This window comes from Panulirus ornatus, chromosome 66 (assembly GCF_036320965.1).
Source record: "Panulirus ornatus isolate Po-2019 chromosome 66, ASM3632096v1, whole genome shotgun sequence".
In the NCBI taxonomy this organism is placed as follows: Eukaryota; Metazoa; Arthropoda; class Malacostraca; order Decapoda; family Palinuridae; genus Panulirus; species Panulirus ornatus.
Window position 1 is genome coordinate 6,756,539 of NC_092289.1, and position 21,701 is coordinate 6,778,239.

Here is a 21,701-nt window from a genome sequence, read left to right on the forward strand (position 1 = left end):
ACTACATAATACAACCTACTCTATCATCACCACTACATAATACAACTTTACCATCACCACTACATAATACTCAGCATGTGATGACATCATTTCTCACTATGCTAACCCTTTCTCCCCCATATGAAATGATGGCTCCGAGAACAATAACAACAGCTTCGAGAACACCAATGATGGCTCCGAGAACAATAACAACAGCTTCGAGAACACCAATGATTGCCCTTAGAACAATAACAACAGCTTCGAGAACACCAATGATTGCCCCGAGAACAATAACAACAGCTTCGAGAACACCAATGATTGCCCTTAGAACAATAACAACAGCTTCGAGAACACCAATGATTGCCCTTAGAACAATAACAACAGCTTCGAGAACACCAATGATTGCCCTTAGAACAATAACAACAGCTTCGAGAACACCAATGATTGCCCCGAGAACAATAACAACAGCTTCGAGAACACCAATGATTGCCCCGAGAACAATAACAACAGCTTCGAGAACACCAATGATTGCCCTGAGAACAATAACAACAGCTTCGAGAACGAACAATAACAGCTCGCAGAACAATACTCATAACTCCGAGAACAATGAACATAGTTCCCACAACAGTAAACACAACACCAAACACGATAATATTGATTACAAGGACGACAATCATACAGCTTCGATTACCATAATGATAATAATAATAATAATAATAATAATAATAATAATAATAATAATAATAATAATAATAATGATAATAATAATAATAATAATAATAATAATAATAATAATAATAAGAGGATATATGTGTCGGAGGTGGAGGGAACGAGGAGAAGAGGGAGACCAAATTGGAGGTGGAAAGATGGAGTGAAAAAGATTTTGTGTGATCGGGGCCTGAACATGCAGGAGGGTGAAAGGAGGGCAAGGAATAGAGTGAATTGGAGCGATGTGGTATACCGGGGTTGACGTGCTGTCAGTGGATTGAATCAGGGCATGTGAAGCGTCTGGGGTAAACCATGGAAAGCTGTGTAGGTATGTATATTTGCGTGTGTGGACGTATGTATATACATGTGTATGGGGGTGGGTTGGGCCATTTCTTTCGTCTGTTTCCTTGCGCTACCTCGCAAACGCGGGAGACAGCGACAAAGTATAATAAAAATATAAAAAAAAAACAATAATAATAGTAATAACGATAATAATAATTATAATAATAATAATAATAATAATAATAATAATAATAATAATAACAATAATAATAATAATAATAATAATAATAATAATTTCGAGAACGATCATAATAGCTCCGAGAACACAAAAGTTATAACTCCACGAACAACGATAACAATCGTTTCTAGAACGACCATTACACAACACCAAACACAACACCGATGGCTCACACACAGGGGGAGGTCAGACACCATCTCCGGGCGGAGGAGGAGGAGGAGGACTCCTGAAGGAGGAGGAACACCTGCCTCCTGCAGGTGGCGGGTGTGACTGTGGTCGCACCACCACCTCCCTCCTCCGTCAGGGTGTCATGCCTGTGGTGACCCCGACGGGCCGAGGGGTGGAGGGGAAAGGGGGGCGCTCCTGCGCTACGCCTGCATCTGCTAAACACACACACACACACACACACACTGACGTAACGATATATATATATATATATATATATATATATATATATATATATATATATATATATATATATATATATATATATATATATATATATATATTGACCATTCTGACCAGGTCATGCAAGTTTGGCAGGTGTGGCCAGGCAAGGGAACTACGTCGTCATGCACACGGCAGACCAAGGCCACGTCTCTCCCTCAAGGCCAGCGGTTGCATGACCACCTCCACCACCACCTCCACCACCTCCACCTCCACACATACTGATCAGCGATGGAGTCGAAGACTCGTTACCTTCCCAGCGACGCTGAGCGACCTCCGCTCCACTACAGCACGACATAATACAGTGCCACTGTATCGAGGACTGTATTCATCCAGACTACACAATACAAAACCCCTGTGTACTAAGTATACACTACAGATGACGTACATGTGAAGGGTGGTCTACACCCCCAGCTGTACTCCGGCTCTGGCGACCCCATAAGAACCTCACTCTCCTGTACCCGACTGTAACTGTAATACTATGTAACCTGTCTTACGTAATCATCTACTGCCCACGCGTACGTGCTGATCCAACGCTGTGAACCGCCTTATGTACTCCTCTTGTGTACTAATGGGTCATCGCTTGCCATCTCCAGCATGTGTACGTATATGTACACAATACATAAGTACTACAGTCCTCCCCCCTCTCCCCCCCTCTGTAACTTGTCCATGTACTTCGTTACTGTACTACAACCCTCCACTGTAACTTGTCCATGTACTTCGCTACTGTACTACAACCCTCCACTGTAGCTTGCCCATGTACTTCGCTACTGTACTACAACCCTCCACTGTAACTTGTCCATGTACTTCGCTACAGTACTACAACCCTCCACTGTAACTTGTCCATGTACTTCGCTACAGTACTACAACCCTCCACTGTAACTTGTCCATGTACTTCGCTACAGTACTACAACCCTCCACTGTAACTTGTCCATGTACTTCGCTACAGTACTACAACCCTCCACTGTAACTTGTCCATGTACTTCGCTACAGTCCATTCACGTCCTGTATACATGCAGAATACATGGGGCCCCCTCATCCCCTCCTCAGTACACCCCCCTGGTGAGTGTCATACATCATGATACACCCAGCTCTGCCTGAGTATACTCCCCTGGTGAGTGTCATACATCATGATACACTCAGGTGTGGCCAGTGGCTGCAAAACCGGCCATGGTCAAGCCCTGGCATATGTGGTGTATGTGGTAATGGTAGACGGGGTCACACTGTACCACAGGGGATGTGGGGGCACGCCATACTTCATGTGTCCACCAACACTCCTCCTCCACCACAACCACCAACAACCCTTCTCTCCAACACAGCTACTACAACACAACACCCCCTCTTCAACACAACCACTAACACCCCCCCCTTCCCCCACAATCACCAACACTTTCCCTCCATCACCACTTTCCCTCCATCACGGACACCATAATGAGGGTGTGGGAGCCAACATACTGACGTGTGGGAGCCAACATACTGACTTTGTGGGAGCCAACACACTGACGTGTGGGAGCCAACATACTGACGTGTGGGAGCCAACATACTGACGTGTGGGAGCCAACATACTGACGTGTGGGAGCCAACATACTGACGTGAGGGAGCCAACATACTGACGTGTGGGAGCCAACATACTGACGTGTGGGAGCCAACATACTGACGTGTGGGAGCCAACATACTGACGTGTGGGAGCCAACATACTGACGTGTGGAAGCCAACATACTGACGTAAGGGAGCCAACATACTGACGTGTGGGAGTCAACATACTGACGTGAGGGAGCCAACATACTAACATGTGGGAGCCAACATACTGACGTGTGGAAGCCAAACCCAACATGACCTTGCCAGAGTCATACTAACATGTGGGAGTCACGCCTGGCGACTGACCCCCCCCCCTCACAGACCATATTAACATTTGTTACTGTTATGAAGGAAGAGGCGACGCCAGGGTAGAGGTGCATGTTAACATCCACCTCTATACCTTTAAGTTAACATGAATGTTAACATCCACCTCTATACCTTTAAGTTAACATGAATGTTAACATCCACCTGTATACCTTTGTTAACATGCATGTTAACATCCACCTGTATACCTTTAAGTTAACATGAATGTTAAAATCCACCTGTATACCTTTAAGTTAACATGAATGTTAACATCCACCTCTATACCTTTAAGTTAACATGAATGTTAACATCCACCTGTATACCTTTAAGTTAACATGCATGTTAACATCCACCTGTATACCTTTAAGTTAACATGCATGTTAACATCCACCTGTATACCTTTAAGTTAACATGCACGTTAACATCCACCTGTATACCCTTAAGTTAACATGCATGTTAACATCCACCTGTATACCTTTAAGTTAACATTAACTCATGATAACAAGTTCCAAAAGTCTTGGTCAGATGCGGTGGTCGACTTAACTAAATGATTTCTCGTGTCTCCCCTGATGATGTGATTATGACACGAAAGTGCACTTGGGAACTTTTCGTGTTTCATTTTCCCCCGTGGACTCATAGGAATATCTTGATCACGCGCAAAATTGTGATTCTTTCCAGTATATATATATATATATATATATATATATATATATATATATATATATATATATATATATATATATATATATATATATATATATATTCCTATGAGTCCACGGGAAAAATGAAACACGAAAAGTTCCCATGTGCACTTTCGTGTAATAATCACATCATCAGGGGAGACACAAGAGAGAAATATAACAGTCAGTTGATATACATCGAAGAGACGAAGCTAGGACGCCATTTGGTAAACATGTATATCAACTGACTGTTATATTTCTCTCCTGTGTCTCCCCTGATGATGTGATTATTACACGAAAGTGCACTTGGGAACTTTTCGTGTTTCATTTTCCCCGTGGACTCATAGGAATATATGTATATATGTATATATATATATATATATATATATATATATATATATATATATATATATATATATATATATATACGTAAAGACTGACCGGAACCAGTGCCAAGGCTGGCTTCCCTTGACGCCAGAGCCTGGAATAAATGCCGGGCAGTTTAGACGGACGCGTCTTCACTGTCAAACTGACACGAGTCTATCAAAACTGACGTCTTCCGTCTAAGTGACAGTCATTCGTCTGTCCGTCTGACTGTAGCCTGAGAGGTCACACCATCTTGAACACACCTACGGACGAAGTGGTGACAATAAGTGAGCTGTTACGGTGGATGTATACAACATACAACCTAGGGTCACATGACGCACTGACCATGATTACCACAATCTACAACCCGGATCCTTAAGTCCTGACGTCATCTGCCATCACCAACTTTAGGTCCCTCTTAAAATAAGGGGTGATACTTTAAATGCGGTGGATCACTTAAAATAAAGGTTGTTACTTAAAATGCGATATATTGCTTAAAATATTATCGTATTACTCAGAATTACGGTCTTCTACTTAAAAATACATCACTTAAAACACGTCTTGTTACTTTAAACGCTCTCCACCACTAGGAAGCACTCCTCTTCAACACTAGGAAACACTCTCCAACACTAGGAAACACTCTCCAACACTAGGAAACACTCTCCAACACTAGGAAACACTTCTCTCCAACACTAGAAAACACTCTCCAACACTAGGAAACACTCCTCTCCAACACTAGGAAACACTCTCCAACACTAGGACACACTTCTCTCCAACACTAGAAAACACTCTCCAACACTAGGAAACACTCTCCAACACTAGGAAACACTCTCCAACACTAGTAAACACTCTCCAACACTAGGAAACACTCTCCAACACTAGTAAACACTCTCCAACACTAGGAAACACTCTCCAACACTAGTAAACACTCTCCAACACTAGGAAACATTCTCCAACACTAGGAAAACTTACACCGTCGTGTCGGGAACTCCCCCCAGGAAACTGAGGGGAGACGAGCGACTGTGGGACGACGCCAGCCATCACACCCCAGACTCCCCCCTGCTTCAATAGCTACCCCAGACTCCCCCCTGCTTCAATAGCTACCCCAGACTCCCCCCTGCTCCAATAGCTACCCCAGACTCCCCTCCCCCCTGCTTCAATAGCTACCACAGACTCCCCCCTGCTTCAATAGCTACCACAGACTCCCCCCTGCTCCAACAACTACCCCAGACTCCCCCCTGCTTCAATAGCTACCCCAGACTCCCCCCACTCCTGCTCCAACAGCTACCCCAGACTCCCCCCTGCTTCAATAGCTACCCCAGACTCCCCCCTGCTTCAATAGCTACCCCAGACTCCCCCCTGCTTCAATAGCTACCCCAGACTCCCCCCTGCTTCAACAGCTACCCCAGACTCCCCTCCCCCTGCTTCAATAGCTACCCCAGACTCCCCCCTGCTCCAATAGCTACCCCAGACTCCCCCCTGCGGCAATAGCTACCCCAGACTCCCCCCTGCTCCAATAGCTACCCCAGACTCCCCTCCCCCTGCTTCAATAGCTACCCCAGACTCCCCCCTGCTTCAATAGCTACCCCAGACTCCCCTCCCCCTGCTTCAATAGCTACCCCAGACTCCCCTCCCCCTGCTTCAATAGCTACCCCAGACTCCCCCCTGCTCCAATAGCTACCCCAGACTCCCCTCCCCCTGCTTCAATAGCTACCCCAGACTCCCCCCTGCTTCAATAGCTACCACAGACTCCCCCCTGCGCTAATAGCTACCCCAGACTCCCCCCTGCGCCAATAGCTACCCCAGACTCCCCCCCCCCCCTGCTCCAATAGCTACCCCAGACTCCCCCCTGCTTCAATAGCTACCCCAGACTCCCCTCCCCCTGCTTCAATAGCTACCCCAGACTCCCCCCTGCTCCAATAGCTACCCCAGAATCCCCCCTGCTCCAACAGCTACCCCAGACTCCCCCCTGCTCCAACAGCTACCCCAGACTCCCCCCTGCTTCAACAGCTACCCCAGACTCCCCTCCCCCTGCTTCAATAGCTACCCCAGACTCCCCCCTGCTTCAATAGCTACCACAGACTCCCCCCCTGCTTCAATAGCTACCCCAGACTCCCCCTCCCTGCTCCAATAGCTACCCCAGACTCCCCCCTGCGCTAATAGCTACCCCAGACTCCCCCCTGCTCCAATAGCTACCCCAGACTCCCTCCCCCCTGCTCCAACAGCTACGCCAGACTCCCCCCCCTGCTTCAACAGCTACCCCAGACTCCCCTCCCCCTGCTTCAATAGCTACCCCAGACTCCCCCTGCTTCAATAGCTACCACAGACTCCCCCCCTGCTTCAATAGCTACCCCAGACTCCCCCCTGCTCCAATAGCTACCCCAGACTCCCCCCTGCGCTAATAGCTACCCCAGACTCCCCCCTGCTTCAATAGCTACCCCAGACTCCCTCCCCCCTGCTCCAATAGCTACCCCAGACTCCCCTCCCCCTGCTCCAATAGCTACCCCAGACTCCCTCCCCCCTGCTCCAATAGCTACCCCAGACTCCCCTCCCCCTGCTCCAATAGCTACCCCGGACTCCCCCCTGCTCCAATAGCTACCCCAGACTCCCTCCCCCCATGCTCCAACAGCTACCCCAGACTCCCCCTATTCAAGCCACCTAACGCACCCCAGGATCCCCCTTCTCCCTGATCGAGTGACAGGAGAAATGCTGACAGAATTTTCCTTAAGTATCAAGAAATATGTGGGGGCGAGATGTGACGCTCCCAGCCACACCATGGGAGACGGTCAGCCACCATCTCCCCAGGTGTGTGGGGCGAGATGTGACGCTCCCAACCACACCATGGGAGACGGTCAGCCACCATCTCCCCAGGTATGTGGGGCGAGATGTGACGCTCCCAGCCACACCATGGGAGACGGTCGGCCACCATCTCCCCAGGTATGTGGGGCGAGATGTGACGCTCCCAGCCACACCATGGGAGACGGTCAGCCACCATCTCCCCAGGTATGTGGGGCGAGATGTGACGCTCCCAGCCACACCATGGGAGACGGTCAGCCACCATCTCCCCAGGTATGTGGGGCGAGATGTGACGCTCCCAGCCACACCATGGGAGACGGTCAGCCACCATCTCCCCAGGTATGTGGGGCGAGATGTGACGCTCCCAGCCACACCATGGGAGACGGTCAGCCACCATCTCCCCAGGTATGTGGGGCGAGATGTGACGCTCCCAGCCACACCATGGGAGACGGTCAGCCACCATCTCCCCAGGTATGTGGGGCGAGATGTGACGCTCCCAGCCACACCATGGGAGACGGTCAGCCACCATCTCCCCAGGTATGTGGGGCGAGATGTGACGCTTCCAGCCACACCATGGGAGACGGTCGGCCACCATCTCCCCAGGTGTGTGGGGCGAGATGTGACGCTCCCAACCACACCATGGGAGACGGTAGGCCACCATCTCCCCAGGTATGTGGGGCGAGATGTGACGCTCCCAACCACACCATGGGAGACGGTCAGCCACCATCTCCCCAGGTATGTGGGGCGAGATGTGACGCTTCCAGCCACACCATGGGAGACGGTCAGCCACCATCTCCCCCCAAAAAAAATAAGTCCCCACTGCTCACATCATGATAACATAAATATTGTTAATAAATGATGATAAATGATAATGTTATACTGATAATAAATGATGATAAATGATAATGTTATACTGATAATAAATGATGATAAATGATAATGTTATACTGATAATAAATGATGATAAATGATAATGTTATACTGATAATAAATGATGATAAATGATAAAGATAACAGACACCTGCTTACGTCAACAGTCCGGTAGCGTCACGGGGGGTGGGGTGGGGGGGTGGGGTGCCCATCTGCGCGCCGGGGGTTCCATCCCCCACACCTCCAGGAAGGCGGGGCGGGGCGGGGCGGGGCGGGGCGCCAAGGAGGCAGCCAGCCAGCCCCTGGGGACGTCCGGGTCTGCCGCCACCATGCACGGGCGCCGCCCCCAGTCATCATGCACACACTCCTGGACTACCTTACCTGCTGGTCCCCCCCCCCACCCCACCTTCTGGCTTAGTAAACCATGCACTACGACCAGAGAGAGAGAGAGAGAGAGAGAGAGAGAGAGAGAGAGAGAGAGAGAGAGAGAGAGAGAGAGAGATCAAAATCATGCACAGTGTACACAAATGAGAGAGAGAGAGAGAGAGAGAGAGAGAGAGAGAGAGAGAGAGAGAGAGAGAGAGAGAGAGAGAGAGAGAGAGAGAGAGATCAAAATCATGCACGGTGTACACAAATGAGAGAGAGAGAGAGAGAGAGAGAGAGAGAGAGAGAGAGAGAGAGAGAGAGAGAGGTCAGGTCAGGTCTCACTAGTTCTCTATAATGTTATATATACACAGACAGACAGACAAGTGCATGACGTTTACATATAGAGGGTAACTTGGGTCATGCACAAGGTGTACAGGTCATGCACAAGGTGTACAGGTCATGCGCAAAGTGTACAGGTCATGCACAAGGTGTACAGGTCATGCACAAAGTGTACAGGTCATGCACAAAGTGTACAGGTCATGCACAAGGTGTACAGGTCATGCACAAGGTGTACAGGTCATGCACAAGGTGTACAGGTCATGCACAAGGTGTACAGGTCATGCACATGGTGTACAGGTCATGCACAAGGTGTACAGGTCATGCACATGGTGTACAGGTCATGCACAAGGTGTACAGGTCATGCACAAGGTGTACAGGTCATGCACATGGTGTACAGGTCAAGCACATGGTGTACAGGTCATGCACAAGGTGTACAGGTCAAGCACATGGTGTACAGGTCATGCACATGGTGTACAGGTCATGCACATGGTGTACAGTTCAAGCACATGGTGTACAGGTCATGCACAAGGTGTACAGGTCAAGCACATGGTGTACAGGTCATGCACATGGTGTACAGGTCATGCACATGGTGTACAGGTCATGCACAAGGTGTACAGGTCATGCACAAGGTGTACAGGTCATGCACAAGGTGTACAGGTCATGCACAAGGTGTACAGGTCATGCACAAGGTGTACAGGTCATGCACATGGTGTACAGGTCATGCACATGGTGTACAGGTCATGCACAAGGTGTACAGGTCATGCACAAGGTGTACAGGTCATGCACAAGGTGTACAGGTCATGCACATGGTGTACAGGTCATGCACAAGGTGTACAGGTCATGCACATGGTGTACAGGTCATGCACAAGGTGTACAGGTCATGCACAAGGTGTACAGGTCATGCACAAGGTGTACAGGTCATGCACAAAGTGTACAGGTCATGCACAAGGTGTACAGGTCATGCACAAGGTGTACAGGTCATGCACATGGTGTACAGGTCATGCACAAGGTGTACAGGTCATGCACAAGGTGTACAGGTCATGCACAAGGTGTACAGGTCATGCACAAGGTGTACAGGTCATGCACAAGGTGTACAGGTCATGCACATGGTGTACAGGTCATGCACAAGGTGTACAGGTCATGCACAAGGTGTACAGGTCATGCACAAGGTGTACAGGTCATGCACAAAGTGTACAGGTCATGCACAAGGTGTACAGGTCATGCACAAGGTGTACAGGTCATGCACATGGTGTACAGGTCATGCACAAGGTGTACAGGTCATGCACAAGGTGTACAGGTCATGCACAAGGTGTACAGGTCATGCACAAGGTGTACAGGTCATGCACAAGGTGTACAGGTCATGCACTGCTTCCCTACGGGTAAACATGCACTAGGAAGTGAGTCATGAGGATAATCTACATTAATCATGCACCAAGGGGGAAAGATGAGGCTCGTATGAGAGACATGAGGGACGTAAGTATGAGGGACATGAGGGACGTAAGTATGAGAGACATGAGGGACGTAAGTATGAGAGACATGAGGGAGGTATGAGAGACATGAGGGACGTAAGTATGAGAGACATGAGGGAGGTATGAGAGACATGAGGGAAGTAAGTATGAGACATGAGGGAGATAAGTATGAGAGACATGAGGGAGGTAAGTATGAGAGACATGAGGGAGGTATGAGAGACATGAGGGAAGTAAGTATGAGACATGAGGGAGATAAGTATGAGAGACATGAGGGACGTAAGTATGAGAGACATGAGGGAGGTATGAGAGACATGAGGGAAGTAAGTATGAGACATGAGGGAGATAAGTATGAGAGACATGAGGGAGGTAAGTATGAGAGACATGAGGGAAGTAAGCATGAGAGACATGAGGAAGTATGAGACATGAGAGAGATAAGTATGAGAGACATGAGGGAGGTAAGTATGAGAGACATGAGGGATGTAAGTATGAAAGACATCAGGGAGGTATGAGAGACATGAGGGAGGTAAGCATGAGAGACATGAGGGATGTAAGTATGAGAGACATGAGGGAAGTAAGGATGAGAGACATGAGGGAGATAAGTATGAGAGACATGAGGGACATAAGTATGAGAGACATGAGGGATGTATGTGACACATGAGGGAAGTAAGTATGAGAGACATGAGGGACGTAAGTATGAGAGACATTAGGGACGGAAGTATGAGATACATGAGGGATGTAAGTATGAGAGACATGAGGGATGTAAGTATGAGACACATGAGGGAGGTAAGTATGAGACACATGAGGGACGTAAGTATGAGACATGAGGGAGGTAAGTATGAGACAAATGAGGGAAGTAAGCACGAGAGAAATGAGGGAAGTATGAGAGACACGAGGGAGATAAGTATGAGAGACATGAGGGATGTAAGTATGAGATACATGAGGGAGATAAGTATAAGACACATGAGGGAAGTATGAGAGACATGAGGGAGGTAAGTATGAGAGACATGAGGAAGGCTCGCGTGAGGTGGGCATGCATGAGACATGAGGGAGGTCAGTATGAGAGACATGAGGGAGGTCAATATGAGAGACATGAGGGAGGTCAGTATGAGAGACATGAGGGAGGTCAATATGAGAGACATGAGGGAGGTCAGTATGAGAGACATGAGGGAGGTCAATATGAGAGACATGAGGGAGGTCAATATGAGAGACATGAGGGAGGTCAATATGAGAGACATGAGGGAGGTCAATATGAGAGACATGAGGAAGGCTCGCGTGAGGTGGGCATGCATGAGACATGAGGGAGGTCAGTATGAGTGACATGAGGGAGGTCAATATGAGAGACATGAGGGAGGTAAGCATGAGAGACATGAGGGAGGTCAATATGAGAGACATGAGGGAGGTAAGCATGAGAGACATGAGGGAGGTAAGCATGAGAGACATGAGGGAGGTCAGCATGAGAGACATAAGGGAGGTCAATATGAGAGACATGAGGGAGGTCAATATGTACCTTGGTATGGTGTACCTTTGGTGTAGAAGATGGCCGTCTCCCGGAGGGGTCGCTCAGTGCGCAGGAGCCCCTGGCGCAGGTCGCGCAGGATCTGGAATACGCACAACAACAACAACAACACGTTAATTAACATCACAAGAAACAACACGTTCATTAACATCACAACTACACGTTCATTAACATCGCTACTCACTCCAATCCAACCATCAATCAAATTAACATCACCATTATATATATATATATATATATATATATATATATATATATATATATATATATATATATATATATATATATATCCACTCCCAGATGGAACCATGGAAGCGGAAGTGGATCATAGGGTGGGGGAGGGGGCGAAAATTTTGGGAGCCTTGAAAAATGTGTGGAAGTCGAGAACATTATCTCGGAAAGCAAAAATGGGTATGTTTGAAGGAATAGTGGTTCCAACAATGCTGTATGGTTGCGAGGCGTGGGCTATGGATAGAGTTGTGCGCAGGAGGATGGATGTGCTGGAAATGAGATGTTTGAGGACAATGTGTGGTGTGAGGTGGTTTGATCGAGTAAGTAACGTAAGGGTAAGAGAGATGTGTGGAAATAAAAAGAGCGTGGTTGAGAGAGCAGAAGAGGGTGTTTTGAAATGGTTTGGGCACATGGAGAGAATGAGTGAGGAAAGATTGACCAAGAGGATATATGTGTCGGAGGTGGAGGGAACGAGGAGAAGAGGGAGACCAAATTGGAGGTGGAAAGATGGAGTGAAAAAGATTTTGTGTGATCGGGGCCTGAACATGCAGGAGGGTGAAAGGAGGGCAAGGAATAGAGTGAATTGGAGCGATGTGGTATACAGGGGTTGACGTGCTGTCAGTGGATTGAATCAAGGCATGTGAAGCGTCTGGGGTAAACCATGGAAAGCTGTGTAGGTATGTATATTTGCGTGTGTGGACGTGTGTATGTACATGTGTATGGGGGGGGGGGTTGGGCCATTTCTTTCGTCTGTTTCCTTGCGCTACCTCGCAAACGCGGGAGACAGCGACAAAGTATAAAAAAAAAAAAAAAAAAAAAAAAAATATATATATATATATATATATATATATATATATATATATATATATATATATATATATATATATATATATATATATATACATATATATATCTGCTCGTAATTTTCAACACAAATATACATGATTAACATTATCATATTCTGTGTATTTGATTGTAATTTTCAACACAAATCAACATTATTATAATCTATCTATCTACTCATAATCTTAAACACAACACTATTTTAACATTCCACTTAACAAAAGAAAAAACATTTATCATATTTCTAACTACCGAAACTTAAATTTAAACACTGTCGACCATCTACGCCACAAATTTAACATAAATCAGTAATTGTTACATCATTTAACACCTCATTACTGGTCGTAATAAAAATAGATCTTAACATGAGGTTAAATAATTGATAATTACTGCATTTAACACTACGTAGGTAAGGAGCTGGTAGACAGCCATCGACCAGAGGGAAGTACTCTACCATCACGACCAGCCTGGGGGCTCAGGAGGGGAGGAGGGGGTTGGTTGGCGCCTGCGTCGTGAGCCAGCCAACACTTCAGTGGATGTCAAGTTCCACACACACTCCTCTGACCTATATAATATCTCCTTCTCACACCATAACACTTGGCAACATTTGACTCACATACAGCTCAGTAGGAGTAACTCACACAGCTCATTATGAGTAACTTACACAACTCATATTGAGTAACACACAACTCATTGGGTAACTCACACAAACTCATTATGAGTATCTCGCACAGCTCATTATAAGTAACACACACAGCTCAATGTGAGTAACTCACAGCTCATTATGAGTAACTCACACAACTCATTATGAGTAGCACTAGATTTTCCTGCAGTGAGCACTATGCGCTACCCTGCTTTTGGCGAAATGGTAAGAGCAACATTAGGTAGTAGTAGTAGGTAGGAACATTAGGTAGTATAGTAGTAGGTAGGAACATTAGGTAGTAGTAGTAGGTTGGAACATTAATTGTAGTAGTAGGTAGGAACATTAGGTAGTAGTAGTAGGTTGGAACATTAATTGTAGTAGTAGGTAGGAACATTAGGTAGTAGTAGTAGTAGGTAGGAACATTAGGTAGTATAGTAGTAGGTAGGAACATTAGGTAGTAGTAGTAGGTTGGAACATTAATTGTAGTAGTAGGTAGGAACATTAGGTAGTAGTAGTAGGTTGGAACATTAATTGTAGTAGTAGGTAGGAACATTAGGTAGTAGTAGTAGTAGGTAGGAACATTAGGTAGTAGTAGTAGTAGGTAGGAACATTAGGTAGTAGTAGTAGGTTGGAACATTAATTGTAGTAGTAGGTAGGAACATTAGGTAGTAGTAGTAGTAGGTAGGAACATTAGGTAGTATAGTAGTAGGTAGGAACATTAGGTAGTAGTAGTAGTAGGTAGGAACATTAGGTAGTATAGTAGTAGGTAGGAACATTAGGTAGTAGTAGTAGGTTGGAACATTAATTGTAGTAGTAGGTAGGAACATTAGGTAGTAGTAGTAGTAGGTAGGAACATTAGGTAGTATAGTAGTAGGTAGGAACATTAGGTAGTAGTAGTAGGTTGGAACATTAATTGTAGTAGTAGGTAGGAACATTAGGTAGTAGTAGTAGGTTGGAACATTAATTGTAGTAGTAGGTAGGAACATTAGGTAGTAGTAGTAGTAGGTAGGAACATTAGGTAGTATAGTAGTAGGTAGGAACATTAGGTAGTAGTAGTAGGTTGGAACATTAATTGTAGTAGTAGGTAGGAACATTAGGTAGTAGTAGTAGGTTGGAACATTAATTGTAGTAGTAGGTAGGAACATTAGGTAGTAGTAGTAGTAGGTAGGAACATTAGGTAGTAGTAGTGGTAGGTAGGAACATTAGGTAGTAGTAGTAGGTTGGAACATTAATTGTAGTAGTAGGTAGGAACATTAGGTAGTAATAGTAGTAGTAGGTAGGAACATTAGGTAGTAGTAGTAGGTAGGAACATTAATTGTAGTAGTAGGTAGGAACATTAGGTAGTAGTAGTAGTAGGTAGGAACATTAGGTAGTAGTAGTAGTAGGTAGGAACATTAGGTAGTAGTAGTAGGTAAGAACATTAGGTAGTAGTAGTAGTAGGTAGGAACATTAGGTAGTAGTAGTAGGTAGGAACATTAGGTAGTAGTAGTAGGTAGGAACATTAGGTAGTAGTAGTAGTAGGTAGGAACATTAGGGAGCAGTAGTGGGTAGGAACATTTGATAGTTGTAGTAGGTTGGAACATTAGGTAGTAGTAGTAGGTAGGAACATTAGGTAGTAGTAGTAGTAGGTAGGAACATTAGGGAGCAGTAGTGGGTAGGAACATTTGGTAGTTGTAGTAGGTAGAAACATTTGGTAGTACTAGTAGGTAGGAATATTAGGTAGTAGTAGTAGTAGGTAGGAACACTACGTAGCAGTAGTAGGTAGGAACATTACGTAGCAGCAGTAGGTAGGAACATTAGGTAGTTGTAGTAGGTAGGACCATTACGTAGCAGTAGTAGGTAGGAACATTAGGTAGTTGTAGTAGGTAGGAACATTAGGTAGTAGTAGTAGGTAGGAACATTTGGTAGTTGTAGTAGGTAGAAACATTTGGTAGTACTAGTAGGTAGGAACATTAGATAGTAGTAGTAGGTAGGAACATTACGTAGTAGTAGTAGGTAGGAACATTTAATAGTAATAGGTAGGAGCATTAGGTAGTAGTAGTAGGTAGGAACATTAGGTAGAAGTAGTAGTAGTAGGTAGGAACATTAGGTAGTAGTAGTAGGTAGGAACATTAGGTAGTAGTAGCAGGTAGGAACATTAGGTAGTAGTAGTAGTAGGTAGGAACATTAGGTAGTAGTAATAGGTAGGAGCATTAGGTAGAAGTAGTAGGTTGGAACATTAGGTGGTAGTAGTAGTAGTAGTAGGTACGAACATTAGGTAGTAGTGGTTGTAGGTAGGAACATTAAGTAGTAGTAGTAGTAGGTAGGAACATTAGGTAGTAGTAGTAGTAGGTAGGAACATTAGGTAATAGTAGTAGTAGGTAGGAACATTAAGTAGTAGTAGTAGGTAGGAACATTAGGTAGAAGAAGTAGGTTGGAACATTAGGTAGTAGTAGCAGTAGTAGGTAGGAACATTAGGTAGTAGTAGTAGGTAGGATCATTAGGCAGTAGTAGTAGTAGGTAGGAACATTAGGTAGTAGTAGGTAGGAACATTAGGTAGTAGTAGTAGTAGGTAGGAACATTAGGTAATAGTAGTAGTAGGTAGGAACATTAAGTAGTAGTAGTAGGTAGGAACATTAGGTAGAAGAAGTAGGTTGGAACATTAGGTAGTAGTAGTAGTAGTAGGTAGGAACATTATGTAGTAGTAGTAGGTAGGATCATTAGGCAGTAGTAGTAGTAGGTAGGAACATTAGGTAGAAGTAGTAGGTAGGAACATTAGGTAGTAGTAGTAGTAGGTAGGAACATTAGGTAGAAGTAGTAGGTAGGAACATTAGGTAGTAGTAGTAGTAGGTAGGAACATTAGGTAGAAGTAGTAGGTAGGAACATTAGGTAGTAGTAGTAGTAGGTAGGAACATTAGGTAGTAGTAGTAGTAGGTAGGAACATTAGGTAGTAGTAGTAGGTAGGAACATTAGGTAGTAGTAGTAGGTAGGAACATTAGGTAGAAGTCGTAGGTTGGAACATTAGTCAGGAATATTAGGTAGATATATTTGGTAGTTGTCAGTAGAAACATTAAGTAGACATATTAGGTAGAAGTAGGTGGTAGAAAACATTAGGTAGACATATTAGGTAGAAGTAGGCGGTAGAAACATTAGGTAGATATATTAGGTAGAAGTAGGCGGTAGAAAACATTAGGTAGACATATTAGGTAGAAGTAGGCGGTAGAAAACATTAGGTAGACACATTAGGTAGAAGTAGGCGGTAGAAAACATTAGGTAGACATATTAGGTAGAAGTAGGCGGTAGAAAACATTAGGTAGACATATTAGGTAGAAGTCAAAAGGAACACAAGACTAGACTTACCCCTCTGCCAGTGGCCTGTTAAGGAGGCACCCAGAGAGAAGGGTCGTCAGACAGACAGACAGACAGACAGACAGACAGACAGACAGATAGATAGATAGATAGATAGATAGACAGATAGATAGATAGATAGATAGATAGATAGATAGATAGAGACTGATCTACAGGGACCCCCGGCCACACACCAACGGCAGCAGGCTTTCATAGAGAACGGGACTTCAGAGAAAACGTTCCCCTTCCAACGCTTGGGGGAAACTATTCCATTTTCTATGCCCTTTCACTAGAAGTTGCACTCTAATCTGCCACGTTTCCTTGCAAAGCTTACAAGTCTCACTCAACATCTGCAGGTTCAGGAGCTTAATATGGGTTATACTTGGTACTCAAAATGTGAGTAATTACTCGTTCGTACGATAATTACTCGTTCGCACAGTAATTACTAGTTTGTACAGTGTGGGGAGTTTTACACTCTCTACACTCGGTGTGTGTGTGTGTGTGGTGTGTGTGTGTGTGTGTGTGTGTGTGTGTGTGTGTGTGTGTGTGTGTGTGTGTGTGTGCGTGTGTGTGCGTGTGTGTGTGCGCGCGTGCGCATTTTCCTATTTTTTCCTACAGTTCACAACACTTGGCTGCGTCACCAAACAGTTGGCTGCGTCAAGGATGCACAAAATGTTAAGGCGACGCCTCCCTCCACCTCTCTGAGGCCGGAACCTTCGACCAGACATTACCATAAACATAAATAAAATTGGAATCATTATTTATTGAAGGAAAATGTTGAAGGTATGATGATTGGCGGGATATGTCTTACCTGGCGAGCCCAGCTGACAGACACTCACCTGGTGACAGACACTGAGCTGACCACACCACCTGGCCATGAGTACGACCATACATGAGGCAGCACACCACCTGGCCATGAGTACGACCATACATGAGGCAGCACACCACCTGGCCATGAGTACGACCATATATGAGGCAGCACACCACCTGGCCATGAGTACGACCATACATGAGGCAGCACACCACCTGGCCATGAGTACGACCATACATGAGGCAGCACACCACCTGGTCATGAGTACGACCATACATGAGGCAGCACACCACCTGGCCATGAGTACGACCATACATGAGGCAGCACACCACCTGGCCATGAGTACGACCATACATGAGGCAGCACACCACCTGGCCATGAGTACGACCATACATGAGGCAGCACACCACCTGGCGATGAGTACGACCATACATGAGGCAGCACACCACCTGGTCATGAGTACGACCATACATGAGGCAGCACACCACCTGGCGATGAGTACGACCATACATGAGGCAGCACACCACCTGGCCATGAGTACGACTACACATGAGACAGGACATCACCTGACCATGAGTACGACCCACACATGAGACAAGACATCACCTGGCCATGAGTACGACCATACATGAGGCAGGACATCACCTGACCTGGAGCACGACCCACTATCAAGGCAACTCACCTTTTGTTCATGAGAACGACCCACAAATAAGGCAGAACACGACCTGTTCATGAGCACGACCAGCACACGAGGCAGAACACGACCTGTTCATGAGCACGACCAGCACACGAGGAAGAACACGACCTGTTCATGAGCACGACCAGCACACGAGGAAGAACACGACCTGTTCATGAGCCCGACCAACACCAAGGAAGAACACGACCTGTTCATGAGCACGACCAGCACAAGAGGAAGAACACGACCTGTTCATTAGCACGACCAGCACACGAGGCAGAACACGACCTGTTCATGAGCACGACCAGCACATGAGGAAGAACACGACCGGTTCATGAGCACGACCTGCACACGAGGAAGAACACGACCTGTTCATGAGCACCACCAGCACAAGAGGAAGAACACGACCTGCACACGAGGAAGAACACGACCTGTTCACGAGCACGACCACCACACAAGGAAGAACACGACCTGCACACGAGGAAGAACACGACCTGTTCATGAGCCCGACCAGCACACGAGGAAGAACACGACCTGTTCATGAGCCCGACCAGCACACGAGGAAGAACACGACCTGTTCATGAGTGGTACTTTACGTAGGACGAAACAGAAAGTAAAAAGTTATGAAAGTAAACGCAAATCATTACTTTCATTTGGGGGGGCGGCCTGTCTGCCTCATGACGTCATGCACCTGTCTCCCTCCCCCGCGGGGTCACAGACCAGTCATCTTCCCGGATATCAACTCATAAATATTCTGGTCAGTTATTAACAACAAGATATTTACGTAAGTGTTGATTACTGGTGACGTGTGTGTGTGTGTGTGTGTGTGTGTGTTACGGTCGTGGTCCTGGTCGTTTGCCGGGGGATGTAACGCGTCACTGTGACGGCCATATACGTGTCCTACGTCACCCTCCCTCCCAGGGTTGTATCCATCACAGTAACACCTGTGTATTGTGAGAGTACCTCCTCCCCCAGCAGGAGGTGCCTCTCCCTGCACTATCTCCTCCCCCAGCAGGAGGTGCCTCTCCCTGCACTACCTCCTCCCCCAGCAGGAGGTTCCTCTCCCTGCACTACCTCCTCCTCCAGCAGGAGGTTCCTCTCCCTGCACTACCTCCTCCCCTAGCAGGAGGTTGCTCTCCCTGCACTATCTCCTCCTCCAGCAGGAGGTTCCTCCCCCTGCACTATCTCCTCCCCCAGCAGGAGGTTGCTCTCCCTGCACTACCTCCTCCTCCAGCAGGAGGTTGCTCTCCCTGCACTATCTCCTCCCCCAGCAGGAGGTTCCTCACCCTGCACTACCTCCTCCTCCAGCAGGAGGTTCCTCCTCCTGCACTACCTCCTCCTCCAGCAGGAGGTTCCTCCTCCTGCACTACCTCCTCCTCCAGCAGGAGGTTCCTCCTCCTGCACTACCTCCTCCTCCAGCAGGAGGTTCCTCCCCCTGCACTCCCATGTGATGACGGGGGGAGACTCCCACGCGATGACAGGGGGAGACTCCCATGTGATGACAGGGGAAGACTCCCATGTGATGACAGGGGGAAGACTACCATGTGATGACAGGGGGAGACTCCCATGTGATGACAGGGGAAGACTCCCATGTGATGACAGAGGGAGTATCCCATGTGATGACAGGGGGAGCATCCCATGTGATGACAGGGGAAGACTCCCATGTGATGACAGGGGGAGCATCCCATGTCATAAACATGCCCCTGCATCGCCGTCAACTTACATGTGATATGAACCCGAGGTAGGTGTTGGGTGGGGCGTGGGGCAGAGGTCGTACCACACCCTCAGACAACGAGGCGCATCTTGCCACAGGAGTGGTGGACGACTTCTTCTGCACGACCACACGACCAGCTGTGAGGTCTGGCCCGTTGTACCAGAGGGTGTGGTCGTCCCGGCTTGCCAGATGGTCGTGGAGGGGAGGTGTGGTAGCACACGGCTCGGGCACCACCTCCAACCCTACATCTACCAGCACCTCACACCTCACGACGCCCTCCGAGTGGGTGTCCTCATACATCCGGTCCTGCAGGCGGGTGTAGGGCAGGCGCACCCGGCCGCCACCACCACCACCGCCCTCGCCAGGCCACACCCTCATAACCACGCCCGCCACACACACTGTTATGACACACTCCGCTCCTCACCCTCCACACTCCTGACGGAACGAGCGTCACAGACGACGGCCAACGCGTCTCGCAGACATGGCACCGCTTCACCACTGTCACCGTCGCAAAGTCTGTGTACCCCAGGCAGGAGGAGGGCTTGCCGCCCCCGGCTACCACCAACTGTGTACTCACGCGAGGCGTCCCTGGCGGACAACCCCAGCCAAGGCCTCACTCCCACTCTCCCCGAGTCTTCAACCTGACGACCGGCGTCTGGAGTCGCTGTTGAGAATACCTCAGTGAGTGAGTGAGTGAGTGTGTGTGAGGTGGGACGGGACTGGGGTGAGGCAGGGAGAGGGCGGCCTCCTGACCCGGCAGGGGGACGGGTGGGACTGGGAGGAGGCAGGGAGGGCCTTCTGACCCGGCAGGGGGATGGGTGGGACTGGGATGAGGCAGGGAGAGCCTCCTGGCCCGGCAGGGGGACGGGTGGGACTGGGAGGAGGCAGGGAGGGCCTTCTGACCCGGCAGGGGGACAAGTGGGACTGGGATGAGACAGGGAGGGCCTCCTGACCCGGCAGGGGGACAGGTGGGACGGATTGATGCTGGCAGGGCCTCCTGACCCGGCAGGGGGACGGGTGGGACTAGGATGAAGTAGGGAGCGCCTCCTGACCCGGCAGGGGGACGGGTGGGACTGGGATGAGACAGGGAGGGCCTCCTGACCCGGCAGGGGGACGGGTGGGAGAGAGGCCAGGCAGGACACAAGTACCCTGGTGCACTGTGGCAGTTCATCACCCAACACCAACATGGAACACTCGCCTAGGCTCCTTGTGACGCTCGCTCCAGCACTGCACGTTACACCATCACTCTCCTGTCTCTATATATTAGACAGGTGAGGAGGACAGACGTACAACTTGACAGTCTCCACACTGGACAGAGTGAGGAGGAAGAGACGACGTATATCCTGACATTTCGTCACAAAGTTCACTTAATTAAAACTATGACTAATAAGAATGTCAAACATGTTTCCTGGTAACGGATGTTTTGATCTCCAGTCCTGCCTCTTAACCTCTTTCTTATATATATATATATATATATATATATATATATATATATATATATATATATATATATATATAT

General features: G+C 47.5%; 1 protein-coding gene across 1 annotated transcript in view; it reads right to left on the reverse strand.

The window, feature by feature from the left end:
* LOC139746755 (uncharacterized) overlaps positions 1-21,701 on the reverse strand; it is a 287,885-nt gene that overhangs the window by 187,762 nt on the left and 78,422 nt on the right. The window contains exon 5 of the mRNA XM_071658259.1: positions 11,929-12,019. Within this exon, the coding sequence (XP_071514360.1) occupies positions 11,929-12,019 (91 nt within the window). The remainder of the gene's footprint in view (positions 1-11,928; positions 12,020-21,701) is intronic.